Source organism: Sardina pilchardus, chromosome 22 (genome assembly GCF_963854185.1).
Source record: "Sardina pilchardus chromosome 22, fSarPil1.1, whole genome shotgun sequence".
In the NCBI taxonomy this organism is placed as follows: Eukaryota; Metazoa; Chordata; class Actinopteri; order Clupeiformes; family Clupeidae; genus Sardina; species Sardina pilchardus.
The window spans coordinates 26537880-26557918 of record NC_085015.1 but is presented as its reverse complement, the minus strand read 5'-3'; the positions used below and the strand labels follow the sequence as shown (position 1 = coordinate 26557918).

The 20039-nt window shown below is 41.0% G+C and overlaps 1 protein-coding gene across 1 annotated transcript in view; it reads left to right on the top strand.

Annotated features, from left to right (window-relative positions):
• The first annotated feature begins 2166 nt into the window (after window positions 1-2166).
• The window catches only part of myo15b (myosin XVB), a 33881-nt gene continuing 16008 nt past the window's right edge, over window positions 2167-20039 (top strand). The window contains exons 1-29 of the mRNA XM_062525749.1: window positions 2167-4536; window positions 4666-4730; window positions 4940-5003; window positions 5126-5235; window positions 5325-5399; window positions 6099-6192; window positions 6300-6403; window positions 6504-6567; window positions 7514-7627; window positions 7849-8010; window positions 8138-8251; window positions 8347-8405; window positions 8586-8709; window positions 10171-10266; window positions 10360-10491; window positions 10617-10742; window positions 10826-10903; window positions 11146-11294; window positions 11531-11576; window positions 11733-11857; window positions 12987-13101; window positions 13313-13431; window positions 13646-13736; window positions 15686-15751; window positions 15843-15900; window positions 16447-16571; window positions 18404-18499; window positions 19389-19624; window positions 19792-19961. Of these exons, the coding sequence (XP_062381733.1) occupies window positions 2167-4536; window positions 4666-4730; window positions 4940-5003; window positions 5126-5235; window positions 5325-5399; window positions 6099-6192; window positions 6300-6403; window positions 6504-6567; window positions 7514-7627; window positions 7849-8010; window positions 8138-8251; window positions 8347-8405; window positions 8586-8709; window positions 10171-10266; window positions 10360-10491; window positions 10617-10742; window positions 10826-10903; window positions 11146-11294; window positions 11531-11576; window positions 11733-11857; window positions 12987-13101; window positions 13313-13431; window positions 13646-13736; window positions 15686-15751; window positions 15843-15900; window positions 16447-16571; window positions 18404-18499; window positions 19389-19624; window positions 19792-19961 (5347 nt within the window). The remainder of the gene's footprint in view (window positions 4537-4665; window positions 4731-4939; window positions 5004-5125; window positions 5236-5324; window positions 5400-6098; window positions 6193-6299; window positions 6404-6503; window positions 6568-7513; window positions 7628-7848; window positions 8011-8137; window positions 8252-8346; window positions 8406-8585; window positions 8710-10170; window positions 10267-10359; window positions 10492-10616; window positions 10743-10825; window positions 10904-11145; window positions 11295-11530; window positions 11577-11732; window positions 11858-12986; window positions 13102-13312; window positions 13432-13645; window positions 13737-15685; window positions 15752-15842; window positions 15901-16446; window positions 16572-18403; window positions 18500-19388; window positions 19625-19791; window positions 19962-20039) is intronic.

Sequence of the window (20039 nt, the reverse complement as noted above, 5' to 3'; positions counted from 1 at the left end):
AACAGCCTGGCCAGCTTAGGTGGTTTGCTGGTTGACCTGTTTGTTAACCAGCTTGTTTGACCACCCTGTGATGGTTGACGAACTAGACCAGCAAAGCTCTTGCGAAAACATACCTTTTGCCCAGCTTACCAGGTTTTGCCAGCATGTCCACCTGGTGGCCTAACCAGCTGCACCAGCAAAGAATCAGCTGTCCTTCCTGGTCTCCTTTTTTCTGCTTACGCTCAGCCTTTATAAAAGTGAAGCACGTATGTTGCAGTGGTTAGTCGCATTGTTCCATAGGGAAACAATTGAATTTGTGCGCCTGGAGGTGAGAAAAGCATGCCAGTCTGAACATCCCCTAAGGCCAATGAGAAATTCCAGAGACAATTGATAGAATGTTTTTTCAATGACGTCATGCAAGTGAAACTTAGTTAAACTTTTTTTTAGCAAAGGAGTAGCCTAATCGTAGCCTGTTTAAATGTTGCAGAAACTTTCCCTAAATGGAGTGAAACATTGTTAAACTTAAAAAAAAAGATTGTAGCGGTGATAAAATGGAAAACGATGTTGGAATGTGGTACAGAAGACATGTTTGCTAGAGCCTATGTTGTATCTTATGGGGAACTGGTTTTGTCTCAATTGTTTGCATGTTACTCCTTGAATTATTTCTCCATTTAGTATTACACAAGCTCTGCATATAGTCTAGCCTCCATTTCTGTAGTTGGTCATATATGGCAGTTCCAGGCAGCAATGGATAGATAGATAGATAGATACTTAAATGGATAAAGGATGCATCAGTTGTTCTGCATGCTGAGCCAAGTGTTTGGTGATCTATTATTACAGACTGCTTTGTCCTCTAATCGTCTAAGCACAGGCGCTTTGCTGTTATATGAAACCACTCCACAGTGTTAAAGAGAGCCTTTGCTGTCGTCTGTGATCCAACAGGTAAATGGTCTGTTGGAGGAGGGTAACCGTGTTAAAACTCGCCGGTCTTAATAGCTCACTGATCTGTTGGCTAAACCAGTTGTATCCATGGGAAGTTTAGATGTGATTATCAGTTTGTGCTCTTGTACATGCATAAATATTAGGACTGAAACAAATTTATGAATTTAAATTGTGCCTTGTATAGTTTTGGATTTTGTATTTGACCTAAATGAATCACTGACTTTACTAAATAGTTGTATTGATGTAGAATGACATTAGTGATTGATTAACAGAGTGTTCTGTTATAAACTGAACAGAACAAAACTGTTTTGATTATATACTAAAGCTATCATACAAATATGTAATTCAATTCCAAATTAATTTATTATCATCTCTCTCTCTCTCTCTCTCTCTCTCTCTCTCTCTCTCTCACTGTGTGTATCAGTGTGTTTATTTCGCTCATATGTCAACAGGTATTGTGACATTCCCAGCACAGCATCTCCCCTTACTTGCTGCTGCTTAACAGCTGCCATCATGAATGGCCACATAATGGTATGGGCCATCCAGCAAACTTAAATTATTCAGGATGCTCGAGTATTTGTTGTTTGTGTGTGTGCATGCGCAAGTGAGTGCCTGTGGGTGTCCTTTCAGCATCTCAGCATGAGTGTGCAGACTTTGTGTCTTTCTGCAGGATTGGAGTCCACCATGGCCATCATGTCTGTGGCTCACCCAAGAAATCTGGTAAGCATTATTACACTGATGTGAATTTTCCCTTTCTTTCCCTATTTTTTTGCTTGCACAAGTACTCGTTTTGTCAAACTGCATTTATTCTGTATTTGATTTATTGGATATGTATTTTATATTTCAGTTGTTGTGCCTTGTAGGTTATACTTTTAGAAAATGGGTCATTGTCTCACTGCGGTTATCAGACTGAATTCTGCTACGGAGAGGTCATGACTAGCACGTGAAACTTTGTCTTAATGATGACTGATTGAGAAAGAGATCCTGACCCAACCGACAGACACAGTCAGCTAGGTGTGCTTTTGCAGTTTTAATTGCACTATTTATTTGAAAGCTTTGAGTTTAAATCCACATAGATGCACAAAGTACTATTGTGCACTATAGTTAGTTAAATGCTGTAAAACCAATGATCCCAGTCATATTCAGTCTCAACATTATGCTTGCATGTTTTCATTGTCCTGTGTGTTTTTCTTGCAACCACTTTTACAGGACTGTTTTAACATTTAATGAACTTGGGGTGCAGAGATGTCTCCTGGAAAAACGCTTCAGAAGGGTGGAAAGCAAAAGGGTAAAGAAGGCAAAAGAGAAAGCAACAAAACACCTGAAGCTAAGCAACCTAAGAAGTCAGGAAAAGCTGTTAAAGTCCCCAAAAATGCGAGTGGAGAAGAGGTTCAGGGGTGTATTGATGCCGATGATGATTCCCTATCTGCACACGAGGATGTCACAGAGAATAAGAAAGAGGAACGGGGTTGGAAGAAAAAACAGACCAAAGAGCCAAAGAAGACGAAAAAAGAGATGCAAACCCCAAAGCAAGCACGAAAAGTGAAAGGCCAGCAAGGCATGATATCAACTAGGAAGGAGACGAGCAATGTCGTCACTGAAAAAGGAGCCACAGCTAGAGGTAAGACTGCCAAATCCAAACAGATCCTCAGCAAGCCTGAAGGTAAAACAGCACAGGCGACGAGTAAACCATCAAAGTTTGCCAAAAGGAAAAACGTGAAAGTGGTGGAGATAGAGGAGGAGAGATCTGAGAGTGAGGAAATCTGCTCTGAAAGAGAGAGTGTAGAATTATGTGAAGAGCGCTCTGAATGTGTTGAGGAATCTGCCGCGACCGAGCTGAGTGAAGACAGCAGTGGGGAGGCAGACAAAGAGAAGAAAGTGGAGGGGACATCGGAGGAGGACGGGGATGCGCCAGGTGAGGATATAACCAGCAGTGCAGCTGAGGAGTCCTCAAGGAAAGGAGCAGGTAAAGCAGCCGCTATGGAGACACCCATTAGCAGTGAAGAAGAATTACTGACAGAGGAAGAGTTAAGTGACAGAATAGAACCTGAGGCATCAGGGGAGGCTACAGACTTAGGAAAGAACTCCAAGACACAAAATATGACATCTCAACGTCTAGGGCAGAAGATTGGATTCAAATCTAAGATGCTGCAAAAAAAGGATAAACCAGATGAAGGACCTGCAGTGTCTAAAGCTCTACAAATCAAGGGATTAGGTTTGAGCAAGGCCGAAGCAGCAAAAGGAAAATCTCAAATTCTTCAGTTGGCAAATAAAACAAAGTCATTGACCAAGACAGACAAAGAGCCAGAGGCTAAAGTATCTGCTGTCGGTGGCACCAAATCCCTTTTTATGATGACCATGAAGGGGAAGGGAAAAGATAACAAGGCAAACCCAGATGTAAATGAGGAGTCAACTAAAACAAAGGAAACTGGAGAGGACATAAAAATGAAACAAGCTACTGGCCAGACCGAGAATCGTAAGCCAGCTCTGAATTTTGCAAAACTGACCTCCAAGTCATCAAAACAGAAAGGCATGACCACATTGCGTCGTATGTCTGGCTGGGTACAGAAGAAAATGCCACGCGGTAGCAACATACATCGGAAGATGAGAGCAATCACACAAGCCATTGGAGTATCAAGATGGCTCGTAGTGCACGTATCCAAGAAAAAGAGTGGCTCCTCCGGCAGCAAGAAGAGCTTTTTTCAACAGAGAATGGCTATGCGAGTAGCCAGTAGGAGGACTCGACAGAAGAACTCCGTGTCCCAGGAAAATACAGCTGGTCCGTCCGAGGATCCTATATCATCACCTTGTGAAACCCAGAGTGGTCAAGATGAAAAGACCAATGCTGGGGATGCCAAATATGCAATAGTATTTCCAAGGATGAATAAAATGGGCCAGTTGCAAGGAAATACACCTACTTCTGCTGCAAACAGAGGAGCAGAAGTCACAGTTGAGCCAAGGCCCCCTAAACCAGGTGCTCGTCTGGTGCTTCCCGCAAAGCCAGATCTCAGCGTTCTTAAATCTATTAAAAAGAATGTTCCAGAAAGTAAGCCAAGCAGAAATGAAAGCACAGAACATCTGTCCACACCAGCAAAGGACAAGGAGGAGAAAGCAACACTGAACAACAACGATGGTGCCAATGTCCTACAGGCAGCGAGAGACAAATTAGGCTCCTCACAGTTCAAACTGTCCAAACTTTCCTTGTCAAAGCCTATACTAGCAGGTGGCCTGAAGACAGCACACCTCAAGGATGGAGAGGACGGCGAGAGGAGTACGGCTGTCCCGTCTGCAGGCAGTGAGGGGCATGGACAGGCGCTGGAGTCCTCGATATACGAAGAAGCAGCTGATCGAGAGGTGGCCCAGCTCATGGGGGATGGCCTCTTCTCCTCTCCCCCTGACGTCCACTGGGCTCACTGTGATGGAGCGCTTGGTGACCCTCAGGACTGGCTGAGGACCGAGAGTCTGCTGCCAGACCACCACCAGACTGTTGAGAAACTAACTAAGTGGACCGTGTATCAGGATGACGACAGGGCTCAAACCATCCTTGACAGAGGACCATGGGAATCAGAGGATCCCACCCAGAACATGCTGGAGAGCAAACTAAACAGCACCCAGGTACACATGAAATGCATGGGCCTTTCACCTGTACCTACATTTGGCGACTCTCTCAAGGATATGTTAAGTTTTAATGCCTCTCTCACCATTCCTCTTGCCCTTCCCTGTTCTTCATGTTTTGAGCTGTAGGTGCTAATGCCAGGCAGCAGTCAAGCTGTCGAGGTAGATGAGGTGGAGGATCTATCACAATTAGAGTGAGCGCTCTAGTTTTTCTAGTACATTATGGCATTCTAGTACACATGCTCGCTCTCTCTCTCTCTCTCTCTCTCTCTCTCTCTCTCTCTCTCTCTCTCTCTGTCTCTCGTCATTAATCAAAACAGTCAGTTATTTGTATATGCATGGTAATGTTGTCCATAATTCTTCATAAACTCCCCACCAAATCTGACTAAATGTTTGTCTCCAGTGAGGTATGTGAGAGCTCTGTCCTGCTGAATCTGAAGAAGAGATTTCAGCGGGATGCCATCTATGTAAGCATGAACACATATTTCCGTATTTCTCAGTAACAGGGACATCTTTCACCTCATATATTTCTCATTTAAACATTAAAATGATATGTTAATTACATTATTATTATATTAACCATTCACAGACCTATATAGGAAACATGCTACTGTCAATAAACCCATTCAAGCCCCTTCATATCTACACGGAGGAGCTCAGACAACAGTACCAGACCAAAGAGCAGCAAAGGAATGCTCCGTGAGTAGGCTTAGTATGTGCTGTACATGATGAGGACACACCTGTTTTCACATTCATGTTCTTTTTTATCAGTGTATGATTTTTTTCAGCCATGTGTATGCGATTGCGGATGCAGCCTTCAGACAGTCTCAACAATCCTCCCAAGAGCAGTGCATCGTTATAAGGTGCAGAACACTGATGAAATGCATGTTCTTGCACTTCATTGTAAGTAGTTTTGGAGAACATTAGTTAATGCTTACAGTAATAGATTCAAAGCTAATTTTAATAAAGCATTAATTCTGTATTACTGCTTTGATAGACCCATTCTAGGTTAGAATAGGATGGAGATAGAGGAGATCTAATGTGCAGGCAAACATAATTTAGTTTTTAAAAGAAACAGTTTCACACATTGTTACCCAATCAAGATTATTTTTCAAAATAAAAACAAAATCTGTTGTCTTTACTGAAAATAGACATGTTAAGTCATTCATGTGTCCTCACAATATCAAGATTCTCTACCATTGTTATGGACATTCAAATGTATTAGACGTTCAGATTCTGGTGTTGCATGGCTAACTGAAATAAATTAAATGGAAATAAAATAGGAAAGAAAATAATAAAACAGCTTCATAATAGCCTTGTCATGGTGTTTAGGACTGTGTATGTATTGCAATTAGACTGTTTTTTTCAAATAGAGGGGAAATAGTGCAAGGAATGGCACACAACAGTACTGCCCTTTTCATTTTCCTGACGCCATACATTGTCCTGATGTTTTAAAAACAATTGAATGAGGGAAAATTAAACATGCAGTCTCATTCCTACGGGCATTTCCTCTGGACACCACAGAATACACCTGCAGTTTGATACTAGCTTTTCTCCTACAGTGGTCAGAGTGGATCGGGGAAAACAGAAGCGGCCAAGCTAATTGTACACTACCTTAATGCCATGTACCAAGGCAGAAATGACAACCTCCGACAGGTGAAGTGCAATAGTTGACTTTTAATGCAGAAATGAATATGATCTATGTATAAGTAGTCCTATACAGACTGAAAATAAGCAAATATATCTTTTTTAATATGTTTTAGCCTATGGATGTACTACCCATCTTGGAGAGTTTTGGTAACGCCAAGACTATTCTGAACAACAACTCTAGTCGTTTTGGCAAGTACCTCCACATCCATATTTGCCAGTAAGTTGTATGAAGCTGAAGATGGAACTACTTGAAAAATGTGAGTGTGATTATCTTCCAGTAAACTCAATCCTCAACTCTGATGTTGATTTCTTGACAGTGGTGTTGTGGTTGGTACTTCGCTATCAAAGTATCTACTTGAAAAATCACGTGTTGTCTTCCAGGTAATGTAATTGTCTTTCACTTACATGTGTCCTGCACAGTTTCAGAATATACAGTTTATATTTTAGTCAGATTGCACACAAAGCATAGTGTAATTTTGCATAGAAATTATAAAAGTGTGGTCTAAACAGCTATGGTATTAAAGGTGAACTATGCAAGGTTTTTTTTTTTTTCTAGCTTACAGTAATTTACCTTAGCCTTGGGGTCATTGGAATGGTTGTTTGACTTACAGTATTTCGGGTTGAATGATGACTGTCTCACTTCCCCCCTAGCGCCTGTGAGCAGAAAAAACACGCTTGCAAGTTTGTAGCACCAGGCCGGTACACTGACAAACAGAAAGTTTCGTAGCCAAGCGATCATGCTCATGAAAAGGCAGACTGACCAATTGTGTAGTGTTATAATTGCTTACGCTGTAGGAAACGGCAAAGAAATCGCCAAACCTGCATACAGTAGTTCCTCTTTAACAGTTGAACCAGACACTTTCAAGTGTCAAAACTGCAGTTATTTGAGGGTCAGCATTGCAGTGCAAATTCTTGGGGTTCAAAGGCATAGGCCTTTCAAACCGCATTTGAAAGGCCTATGCCTGAACCCTGCCTGATCTGCAGGCAATTTGGATTTCGCCCTGCAGCTCAGGCTGGAAACCTGCACATCTATCTCTCCTGCTTCCTGTCCACATCTTCTGGATCCAATCACAAACTAGCTTATCCAACAGTTGGATCATTGGTTAGATTGATTGAAGGACTGTCCTATAGCGCACAGTCATTTGAACTATGCCCATCTTGTGCAGCAGAAATAAAGCGCAGACTCCCCAAATAATGTTCAATCTTAAAAGACTGAGCTTAGTATGGTGATAGTCAGACTACATGTACAGTATAACTGCAGTTGTTGTAATGTTTTAAGTGTGTGCTCTGCGTAATACATTTGATATTGCTGTGCTAATTGCCCCAGGCCAACGAGGAGAGAAATTACCATATCTTCTATGAGATGCTGTCAGGGATGAATGAGTGGAGCAAACAAGATCTGTATCTCCAAGGGGCCGAGACCTACTATTACCTCAACCAGGTGCTGCCATACACACATATTGGATTATGTTTTACACGTGATGTGATGAAGACCCATATACACACATATTGGATTATATTTTGCACATGATGTGATGGGATGAAGACCCATATACACACATTTTGGATTATATTTGACACACATTGGGGTGATGTGACAGCATGTAGACCCAGTGAATGGTGAAGTTCATCTCCGATATGTGTCTTTTGAATCTGGTTCAGGGTGGGGCTTGTGACCTGAAAGGGAAGCATGACAAGCAAGACTTCCAGCTCCTGGTCCAGTGCTTGGAGACCATTGGTTTACATCCAGATGAGTTGTCAACTGTATGGGCCATGCTATCATCCATCCTACAGTTAGGGAACATCTGTTTCCGCTCTTATGAGGTGACACAAATGTCCGATTGATCAGACAACACACCTGCCATCTTATGCCCTTGATGGTGATAGTAATTTGTGTGTGTGTGTGTGTGTGTGTGTGTGTGTGTGTGTGTGTGTGTGTGTGTGAATGCAGAGTGAGTCATTTGAAGTGGCACAGATCTTCAGTGAGTCTGAAGCCAGGCGAGTAGGCAAGCTGTTGCAAATCTCAGCTGAGGCTCTGCAGACAGTCATCACACATCGGGTCACAGTGAGGACAGACACACATACAGTATACTCTCTATTCTGAACAGAGCTGAATGTCACTGTATTTCAACTGAATGGATATTCATGTATGTTTTGCAGGAAACTATTTATGACAGAATATACTGCCCCCTCTCTGTAGAAAGTGCCATTGAATCCAGGTATGATATGAGGTGTAGTTGAACAGCTGTGTTCATAGATTTGTTTTATGCATTTGAGTCTGTGTTTAAGGCAGACAGAGACAAAGAGAGAAAAACGTGTCAATGTTTTCTGTATATTATAGTTTTATTTTATTTCTAAAAACACTGTATGTTTTGCAATAACATTTTGTCATTCATCAGGGATGCCATAGCAAAGGCTCTGTACTCTGTATTGTTTGACTGGCTTCTGGAGCGTATTAACCAATGGCTAATTCCTACTGAAATGGACAGCACAGTTGGAATTGTCGACATCTATGGTTTCGAGGTCAGCTACTTGAGTTGATATCTCCTTGTAGTGTGTAAAGATTGATAACAAATTCATTAATTCACAAAGGTGAATCAAATGTTCAACCAGAGTTGTACAGAGATGGTACACAAGCATAATTATGTACTTGTAATGTAGCCTAATTATGTTTATAATTATAAAAGTTGTAAATAAGTGACTAGCATTACACATACAGCAGGGAAATTATAAGTACTTCAGTAAGTATACTTCCAGTGAGGCTATTCACATGAATTTTTCACCAGACATTATTAACTCAAATAATCCACACATATATGTATAAAACAATCCAAACATTAAAGTCCATAAGTGGAATTATGTGTAATAATATAGAAGGACTGGTATACTGCCTGATGGTATTTAAACTTGCCATGTGAATAAGTGACTACAAAAATAACTATTTCATTGGCATTGTCTCTACAAAATTGCATAGCACTCTTCCGTGCCACACACCTCATGGTCATGGGCATATTCTATATTCCATTATTGTAATTATGTTGCATTTGTCTGGACACAGTAGCCTAATAACACATACAGTGGGTATAGTAAGTATTCACACCCATGCTAAAGTTGACTAAAAAGAGGAATATAAAATCATCTTTTGAGAATTGATTGTAATGCCTTAATTAAAAAAATGAGTAAAAATCAAACCACTAAGGACACTAATTTTCTTTGTGATTGAAGAATGTATCGTAAATAGATACATGTTCTTCCTTAAATACAGGTTGCATAAGTATTCAACCCCTATGCTAAATTCCCATAGGAGCAGGAGGATTTTTTATATGTTTTTATTTTTAAAGGCCAGCTATTTCATGGATCCAGGATATTATGCATCCTGATAAAGTTCCCTTGGCCTTTGGAATTAAAATAGCCCCACATCATCACATACCCTTCACCATAGATAGAGATTGGCATGGTGCTTTTTCCAGTTAGCCTATTAGCCTGTTTGATTTGCATTGAGCTCAATGAGCATCAAACAGGCTAATTGGCTAACTGTAAAAAGCACCATGCCAATCTCTAGCTATGGTGAAGGGTATGTGATGATGTGGGGCTATTTTAATTCCAAAGGCCAAGGGAACTTTATCAGGATGCATAATATCCTGGATCCATGAAATAGCTGGCCTTTAAAAATAAAAACATATAAAAAATCCTCCTGCTCCTATGGCAATTTAACATAGGGGTTGAATACTTATGCAACCTGTATTTAAGGAAGAACATTTATCTATTTACGATACATTCTTCAATCACAAAGAAAATGAGTGTCCTTAGCGGTTTGATTTTTACTAACTTTTTGAATTAAGGCATTACAATCAATTCTCAAAAGATGATTTTATATTCCTCTTTTTAGTCAACTTTAGCATGGGTGTGAATACTTACTATAGCCACTGTATGCTCTTGGGAGAAAGCAATTGTGTGCTAACAAACTCCATGTTCAATTTCCAGGACCTAGCAGTGAACAGCTTTGAGCAGCTTTGCATTAATTTTGCCAATGAGCAGCTGCAGCACTTTGTCAATAAAGCAGTGGTGTCCCAGGAACAGGTACTGTTGACAGTGCATATCTGTAGTCCTCATGATGATGTCTGTTCTCCTGTGCCCTGTGTGCTGACTGCTTGCTCTTCTGACTGCCCTCAGGAGGAGTACAGCACTGAACAGATTGAGTGGTATCCTGTGCCTCTGCAGGACTTTAATTCCTGTCTGGAGTTGATCTCCGCACGCCCTCATGGTCTCCTCCGCATCCTGGACGACCAGACCCTACTCCCTCAGGTGCTTTGAAGTCTTACTTTTGATCTAATACTGTATGACAAAAATGTTGCTGTTGCCTTGACCTTGAATGTTCTCAAGGAATGACATGGATAGATTCAGTTCTTCTGATTCTTTATCTGTCACAGGCAACTGACCACACCTTCCTTCAGAAGTGTCACTATCACCACTGTAGTAGTCCTTACTACTCGAAACCCAAAATTCCACTCCCCGTTTTCACGGTTTATCACTATGCAGGAGCAGTCACCTATCAGGTAGTCTGACATTTTCCATTTCATTCTGCTTTTCATATATGGTGAGAAATTCTAACTAGTAAATCCTCTAATTCTCTTGATAGGTCCAACATTTTTTAAACAAGAACTATGACCAAATCCGTCCAGAGGTGCTAGAGCTTTTTGTTCGAAGTCGACAAAAGGCAAGTTGAGTGTTTACCACAAGCGTCACACTCACATGTTTTGTTTTGTTGCTTTGTACTAGATCCTCTTGAACAATACAATATATATTTTTGCTATATTACATGGTACACATGGATAAGCTGGCATCCTCAACCTCATACAGTACTTGTGTCATATCTGCTATGCATATCTACTGTCATATCTGCGGTGCAAAAAAGATTATTTTGCTTATATATTCAACCTGCTGTTTCCTTGCCAACAGATAGTGTCTGGGCTGTTTCGTGAGGTCCAGGAGCGCCATCAACAACAGAAAGAGTTAGGATCACGGGGTAAAGGTTTCCGGCACCAGGCCTCAACAGTGGCTTCACATTTCCAACAGTCACTGATGGAACTCACCACCCGACTTGAGAGGTGATGAATCCTATGTGCAAATGGCCTTCTGTACTGATTTTGATGTCAGTGTATGTCTGTGTGTTCTTGAATTCTTGCATTAATCACGTTTACACTGTATATCGGATACAGTTAATATTGAAGCAATGAGATTTCATTTCAAATGCAAGGAAATGATCCAGTGATTCTCAACTAGTGTCACAAACACAGATACAGATATTGCCAGACTAGTCATGTTCAATTCTGTCTTTTCTCAGATGTAAAACTACCTTTATCCGCTGTTTTAAACCAAATTATATGAAGGTAAGCAAATATGTTTAATTTGTTTAACAGCAACTGTTCTTTAGACTGTATACAATATTCCTTTTTAAATATGTTTTTATTTCCCTGCACTTTGTAATGATGTTAGAATATTACCGAAGATATATTTCAACATCCCATTTTCCTGCATGGTGCAAGTTACCAGGAATGTTTGACATAAACTACATGTCAACACAGCTGAGGCATGCTGGGATACTGGAGACCATCCATATTAGGAAGGAGGGATTCCCTATACGCATCCCCTTCACTTATTTCATGGAAAGGTATTGTTCAAACTAGAGAGTGCAAACCTCCACCAAACGAACACATAACCGCCTCCTGCATACAAACCGATACGGCTCACTCCCAAATTGCTTCTTCCTTGGCTCATTTCAGACGTTCCCTGAAATTTCATGGAAATTCATCCATAACTTTTTGAGTTATCTTGCGAACAAACAGACAGACAAACTCACAAACCAACAAATCCTGATGAAACCATAACCTCCTTGGCGGAGGTAATGAATCATGAAGCAATATCCAATAGAATAGAATAGAATAGAATATATACTTTTTTGATCCCGTGAGGGAAATTCAGTTCTCTGCATTTAACCCAATTTAACCGAATTAGTGAACACACAGCACACAGTGAACACACAGTGAGGTGAATCACACAACCCAGAGCAGTGAGCTGCCTGCCCAACCAGCGGCGCTCGGGGAGCAGTGAGGGGTTAGGTGCCTTGCTCAAGGGCACTTCAGCCGTGGTAGACTGGTCGGGAATCGAACCGGCAACCCTCCGGTTACAAGCCCGATGCGCTAACCAGTACACCAATGACATGCCTTCTCTGGAATGCATGCTTCTCATCCAATCAAGAAGTGAATAAATAGTTTGATCGGACCCAAGTGTTGTGGAAGGTCCCAGAGAGCAAGAGGCTGCTGGAGCACTGGCGGCCCATGGGAGGCAGAGCTGCTGCTCCGCTACTGCTGTACTCATTGCTTTCCTGGCCGTCCACTTTATTTATTCGGTTACAGTATATCTCGAGGGCTGAAAAGCAAGAGGGCATAAGTGACATTTTGGTCAAAATTGAGTTATATATATCACCTGAAAGCTCTTGATGAGCTCTTTCTAACTGGCAGTAGAATATAGAAGTAAAATATTTATAAATGTAAAGTTAACTGTAAACATATAGAAGCAGTTAGGTTTGTTTTGGCTCTCCTGTAAAGTTGGTGAAATGTCACTTACTGTATGCCCTCTTGCTTCTCAGCCCTCGATCTCTTCCTTCATTCTAATAACATTCCATGACTTTCCTTAATATTCACAACAAGTTCAATGAAAGGCGATGGCGGTTCAACAGTGGACCAGTTATATCGAGACTGCTACTGTCCCTCACCTCTCCCCAACTCTCTGGTCTGTAGGTATGGTGTTCTTCTAGCTCAGCGGCCGCCTGAGCAGTCCGATAAAGAGCAGGTCGTGACTCTGTTACAGACCATTGGGGTTGAAGACGGAGAATACCAGCTCGGACTCACTAAGGTGAACTTATCACTCATAACTCATCATAGTTTCGTCTTTCTGGTGTGCTCATGTCATAGCACAAATTTCAAGGTGATCAAACATCAATGGCAAACATTCCTTCCAAATTTTCCCCCTCACACACACTCACACACACACACACACACACCAACAGGTGTTCATGAAGGAGGCCCTATACCAACGTGTGGAAGACCGTTGGAGTAACACTCAGACGTGGGCAGCGGTCACCATCCAGAGGAACATCAGGGGCTTCATCTGCAGACGTAATTTTCGCTTCTTCAAACAAAAGGCTATTGTCATCCAGTCCCATATCCGTGGCCACCAGGCCAGGTAAGAGACAAGACTCCTGGACAGCTGGGACAGCTGAGCTTTTACACTGCTGCAACATTCGACATCTCCTCCATTTTGAGACGTTTCTAGAAATGACCTAATGAGGAGATAAACCTAGAGATAGAGATTTAACAATAGAGATACCAGTCATTTTTATTCGGTCTTATCTTTTCTCCTCGCTGCACTGAATAAACCTGCCTGACTGACATCACAGGAAGTACTACAAAAGACTGAAGCGCTCCTTCACGCAGTTCTGGGCCGTCATGATGATCACCAGGAACACCATTAAGAGACGCAAGTGGAGGGTAGGCCTCTAAGATTCTCACTTCCCTTTAACTCTCTCACTCTCTCTTCTTGCTCTCTCTGTCTCTCTATTTTTCTTTCTTTCTCTCACGCTGTCTCTCTCTCTCTCTCTGGCACCCACCCATCCCCTCCTTCCCCACACACACACACACACACACACACACACCATTTCACTTGTAAACAGTGCTCACTGATATACAGTATGTGATCCATCAGGCTACCTGGCAACCATTTGCATGTTGTTGTTAGGATGGAAATATATCCTGGCCCGTCCACCCTCATATACCTGTATCTAAGCTAGTTTAGGTCAAAGTCTAAGCTTTCGTCACCAACAACTTATCTATCATTCCATTTGACAGTAAATATCTGAGATCAGAACAGAATCGGAGTTCACATTTCTCAGCCAAGTAATGTTTATTTTGCAAGTAGATTAATATATCACTCTTTCTACCTGTTAAGAGTTCCATACATTTGTTGGGGGAGAATTTTATTTTGATGCATCAACAAAATGATATTTCATATGATGGTGTTTGTGTAAAAGGTATTTAAGACTTATTAAGTGATTAAGTGATATTAAGAGCTCCTTCACTTCCCCTCATAACTTTCCTTTGTGTTTTATATGGAAATACATGCAGAAATACGCATACCTAGACGTGGGACACGCCCCACACTCAAGCTCCCAGATAAACACACCCTGTTATAGCTGTCTTGGACTTCAAACTCTTACCTTGAGCCAGGAAACTCATTTCTCCTTCATTATTTCCTCTTCTGCTCGCATATGGATTTACCTGTCATACTGTAGCTCTTACAACAGGTAAGCCTCACTTTACTTCAACTTAACTGAGCTGATAGACTGAATGTATGATTGATTGCATGGTCTGGAAGTAGGACAGAGAACATGATATTGTTTGTGTACCTTTATTATTGTTTGTGATGTGTATTGAGTTGACATTATTGTATTGTATTATTATTATTATACACACACACACACACACACGCACACACACATGCGCACAACACACAGTAAATATGTATAGATAGGTAGATAGATAGCAGTTTCTTGTCGTGAAAATGCACAACAGCTGTTTGCTTTAATAGAGTGGTGTGTGTCTACTTTCCTCTTGTCTCTTCTTGACATTTTGTATGGCGTGTGTACTTTGCCCTCTTTGATTACTCAACATGTATTTACCAGCAGCATCATAAACTAACATAGACAATTACACTCTCCTGTGTCAATTCAGCTCACATATGTTTCATATAATTCATAATCCTTATTATAAAATGTTTTAGAGAAGAGACACCAAACAGTGATATGATTATTGCCATTTTTTGAAGTGATGAGAAGGATACCCTTTTCTGTGTGGGAGAGGCTTACATCCCCACCCCGCCCCCTCTTAAAAAAAAGGAAATAATGAATATCGGTGTTTGTTTTAGCTAGTTTTGTTAACATTAGCACTCCTCAAATACCAGTATGAATGATGTAGGTAGTAGTGTTCTGTGAAGAGCAGAGCCAAGCTTGTGGACCTTTGACTTCACTGCTTTGGGTGGAGAACCGGTGTTCCTTATGACCCTGCTGTTAAGGTGGAGTATTATAGGAGAGGCTGTTCCACAGCTATAAAGGAGTGGACCTAAGAATAGAGTCATTTATTGAACACGCTAGGAGAGGACAGGACAGGTAAGAAGCAAGCTCTCAAAGGCAATGAAAGGGATAAATATCACCAAACCTTTCGAACTTTTAGAAGTCCAAATATGTGGTGCAGTAATGTCATGAATGCTTGATGAGATGTCTAAGTAATGCCTTGGAAATGCTTTCGCTGTTTATAATACACACTGTTTTTGTGTGTGTTATAGATAAATGTGTATTACTGTCTATGCTTATATAGATTTAGACTTGTAGTCATGTAGTAGGCTACATAGTTGTCATACTGTAAGGATCACATATGTTTTTCAGGAAAACCCGAAAAAGACCAGACCAAAGGCTACTGTCAAAGCGCAGTATAGTGCTCTAGGCGCTATGGTGAGTTCCACTCTCAGTATTGTAGTTCCACATTGAAATGTTACCCATTTAACTCTCAGGTCTGAGCTAGGAGTAACTCTTGTGCTTACAGGATGTTGGGATGTTGGAGATCCCGGCAGAGCTGTCGGGCAGATTACGGAGTGCTGGAGGTGAGAATGTAGAGCCTGCGTCTGAGTATGGAGATGGCTGTGCCATTGATTAATGTGTACACTACAGTATAGACAACAGTAACAATTCAATGCAAAATACTAAGGGATTACGGTACTAGCGGTGAGTGGGGATGTTCTAGGATATCGCCAACTCAAGGAATGGCTCTCATCTAATCAGATAATAACAAATACTTTGTCCAGACCTAACTGTTATATAAAATGTAATGTGTCACAATCATTTATCTGATTATCACTCATATTATCTTATGTACTATAAAATGTTGTCTTACAGTACATTTACATGAAGTAATTTTACAGTAATAAAATATTAGTAAATATACAAGGATACAAGAAGGTTGTCACATGCATATCATCACTAAAGTAAAGAATGCAGTGAAATTGTCAGTTCCTTCGCCTGTTATGCATATTGAAAGGGTGGGCGGGGGGGGGGGGGGGGGTGTTGGGGGGTCCCATTCAGTTGTGTTTCTCTAAGTGTTGTGTGTGTTTTGTTTGTAAATGGCTTCCTGTTCTCATCATGTAATGCAGGACGTTCTCAGGGCTCCAATGTGACAGAGGTGGCTCCCCCAAAGGTCAAGGCTGAGCACGTTCTTTCTCTGCCTCTTGACATCGACAGCTACCCTTTCTCACAGTATGCAAACACAGTCTTAAAGGTAAGATGTTTTCAGAAAACTACACTCAAATTTCCAATGATCTATTCTAGTGCTCTATATCTGTACTGTTTATACTGTTTAATAGCCACGCAACCAAGGCTGGGCTTTTGTGTGTGTGTGTGTGTGTGTGTGTGTGTGTGTGTGTGTGTGTGTGTGTGTGTGTGTGTGTGTGTGTGTGTGTGTGTGTGTGTGTGTGTGTGTGTGTGTGTGTGTGTGTGTGTGTGTGTGTGTGTGTGTGTGTGTGTGTGTGTGTGTGTGTGTGTGTGTGTGTGTGTGTGTGTGTGTGTGTGTGTGTGTGTGTGTGTGTGTGTGTGTGTGTGTATTTAAAATAAAAGTTAAAGCTGCCTCATATTGGACACTTTCATCCAAAGCGACACAGACTCACAACAGCGGGCTCAAGAATTGAATCCCGGTTGACTGATTGTTCATATTTCTTCCCCTGCCAATGTGAACAAACCTCACACAATCCAATCATATGTGTTAGCATGTAAAATATATCCATTTATATTAGGATGGCTCAATCATGTGTGTTAGTATGTAATATATATATATATATATATACCCATTTTTATTTGGATGGCCCAATTATGTGTGCTAGTGTGTAAAATATATGTATATCCATTTATGTTAAATCAGCCTTAGTTCAATTCTCAGGAATCATGGTCTCTCTTTTCATTGCTATGCAGATGACTGCCAGATATATGTCTCTCTTAAAAAGCCAGACTCTGTGTTAAGCCATTGCTTGAGTGTTTGCATGGCATTAAGCCCTGGATGTCTCTTAACGTTTTAAATTTGAATGAAAAAAAGACAGAAGTCATGGTTTTTAGTGGCAACCCCCATTTGATCTGGGTTATTTAGCACAGTATCACAGGCCAATCATTAATAATCTGGGGGTAAAGATGGACACTGACCTTAAGTTTTACACTCAGATTAAAGCTGTGGTGCAGTCCAGCTTTTTTCAGTTAAAGGGAAACTATGCAGGTTTGGCAATTTCATTGCCGGTTTCGCTTTCGCTTTTCGTTTTCGCTCGTTTTATGCTTGCAGATTTCTCTGCAGAGCTTTCCCTACAGCTTTAGCGTGTATATTTTACAAAACTCCTAAATCGGTCAGTCTGGGGTGGCACAAAACTTGCATGTGTGGTTTTTCTGCTCAGAGGCACTATAGGGGGAAGCGTCATTCAACCAGCCGTCATTCAACCCAAAATAAGTCAAATAACCATTCCAATGACTCCAAGCCTTGAATGGCCTTGTCCCACCGTACCTCTCTGAGCTGCTACACCCCTACATTCCCAGCCGCTCTCTCAGGTCAGCTGACCAGCTGCTCCTGACAGTGCCTAGAACTAGCCTAAAACTCAAAGGAGAACGAGCTTTTGCTGTTGCAGCTCCAAAACTGTGGAATGTATTGCCACTCTACATCAGACAAGCCCCCTCACTGTTTCAATTTTAATTTCTGCTTATAACCCATGTTTTTTCACTGGCTTTTAACTCCAGGCGTGCAGTGCACTTCACTTATTTATTTATTTCTTCTGATTTGATTTTACTTATTTTTTTATTGTATGTTGTTTTATCTTATCTTATTACTTTATGCTATTTAATTACTTTTATCCTACTGTTATTTTTATTGCTTTTATTTTTTACTTTTATTTTTTATCACCTTTATCCTCATTGTTGTGGTGTACAGCACTTCGGAAACCTTGTGTTTGTTTAAATTGTGCTATATAGATAAAGTGGATTGTCATGTGTGTTAGTATGTAAAATATATACCCATCTCTATTACTGTAGGATGGCCCAATTATGTCTGGTAATATATATTTATGTACCCTTTTCTATTAGGATGGCTGGTGTCAGCCTCAGGGGAACTCTCTGCAGAGACCTCTTACACATTTGGACCCCGAAGACGCCCATGTGGCCTTAGACATCTACAAGCTGGTAAGTCTGGCTGCTGCAAACATTTCCTCTGCTCTATCTTTGCAGGGCTGGTGTTCTTGATAGAATACTTAGAATAGAAATGTAGCTACCGGTACACATTTTATGGTTAAAATCAAGGTACACATTTAAGATCAAGGATAAATAGCTCTTTACCAATGCTCTTTTAGGCTCAAAGGTTCTTTGGCTAGGGATTTAGGCTACTGGCACCCCCGTGAAGGTTTACAGATCCCCTATACAATATCACCTTTGCTATTGCCACCTGCCAACTGTACATTGCTCTTTTTAAAACTGATTGATCCAGTTCAAAGAGTTGCTGCGTCTCAACGTTGCTAGGCATATACTGTATTTCTTGGCGGAAAAATGGTTATCTATGAGTACATTGTTACATTTCTTGTTGCTGTGCCTTTATTTTATAAGATTTTCCCAAGTAAGTATTAACCAGGCGTGTCGTGCCAACGCTAAACTCAATGGAACGTACGGCCTCTCAGGGTTTATTGCTTAATTGAGTCCTTTGTCCTGCGTCATGTTGTGTCATGTTAAATAAGCTTGGTTGTCCATCCAGCACTGTGAGGAATGTCCTCCCAATAGCACAAGGAGTTGATCACCTGAAGCTGTATTTGATAGATTTGTGCATGTTAAAAAAAAGCTGACCTGCTGTGACGAGACAACTAAAGGTCATGCTTAAAATAAATAAATAAATAAAATAGAACAACAAAGTGAGGTAATCATCGCACATATTTGATTTGATTGCCGCAATCTGATATTGGTGCGTGCATGTATGTGAATTTGAATGTTTTTGTTATTATTATACATATTTGTAGTAGTTGTAGTATAAGTATATGGGAAAAGTATATAAATGGCATTAATGTGAGAAATCTCTTGTCCTCAGATACTTAGATTTGTTGGTGACACAACCCTGAACGGTTGGCAGGAGGTGATGCTGGGGAATTACATAGTAGAGAAAGGCCAGAATAGGTCTGCCCTTAGGGACGAGATCTTGGCTCAACTAGCCTACATCACCTGGGGCCGGGAAAGTGAGGAGGGAGTCTCCAGGGCATGGCTGCTCCTAGCTTGCTGTCTTAGTGCCTTCACTCCCTCTCCAGCACTGGACAAACCTTTTCTCAAGTAGGTCATTCTCCAAACTTCAGCCTTTATCTTGGGTGTCTATATTTTAAATCATGTCATTGAAAAGTTAAATGTTTTTTTTCTGAAACCAAGGAACTAGAAGTTTATATACTTTCAAATGTGTCCCAAGTACCTTGCTTAGGTCTGTCTTTTTATGGTGTGATCAGGTTCGTTTCAGACCGGGGTCCAGAAGAGTATCGCTCACTATGTCAGCACAAACTACTTACATCCCTTCCGCTACCAAGTCCAACTGCTCGACGATACCCACCAACCCAGTTAGAGTGGACTTCCAACCAACGCAAAGGGAAGATGGTGGTCAATGTGAATACATTCAATGGTAAAGTATAGAAATGCTAATTTTGTCATTTGCATCCATTATTGGTCACAACCGCTGGGAGTGATGACTTTAGACATT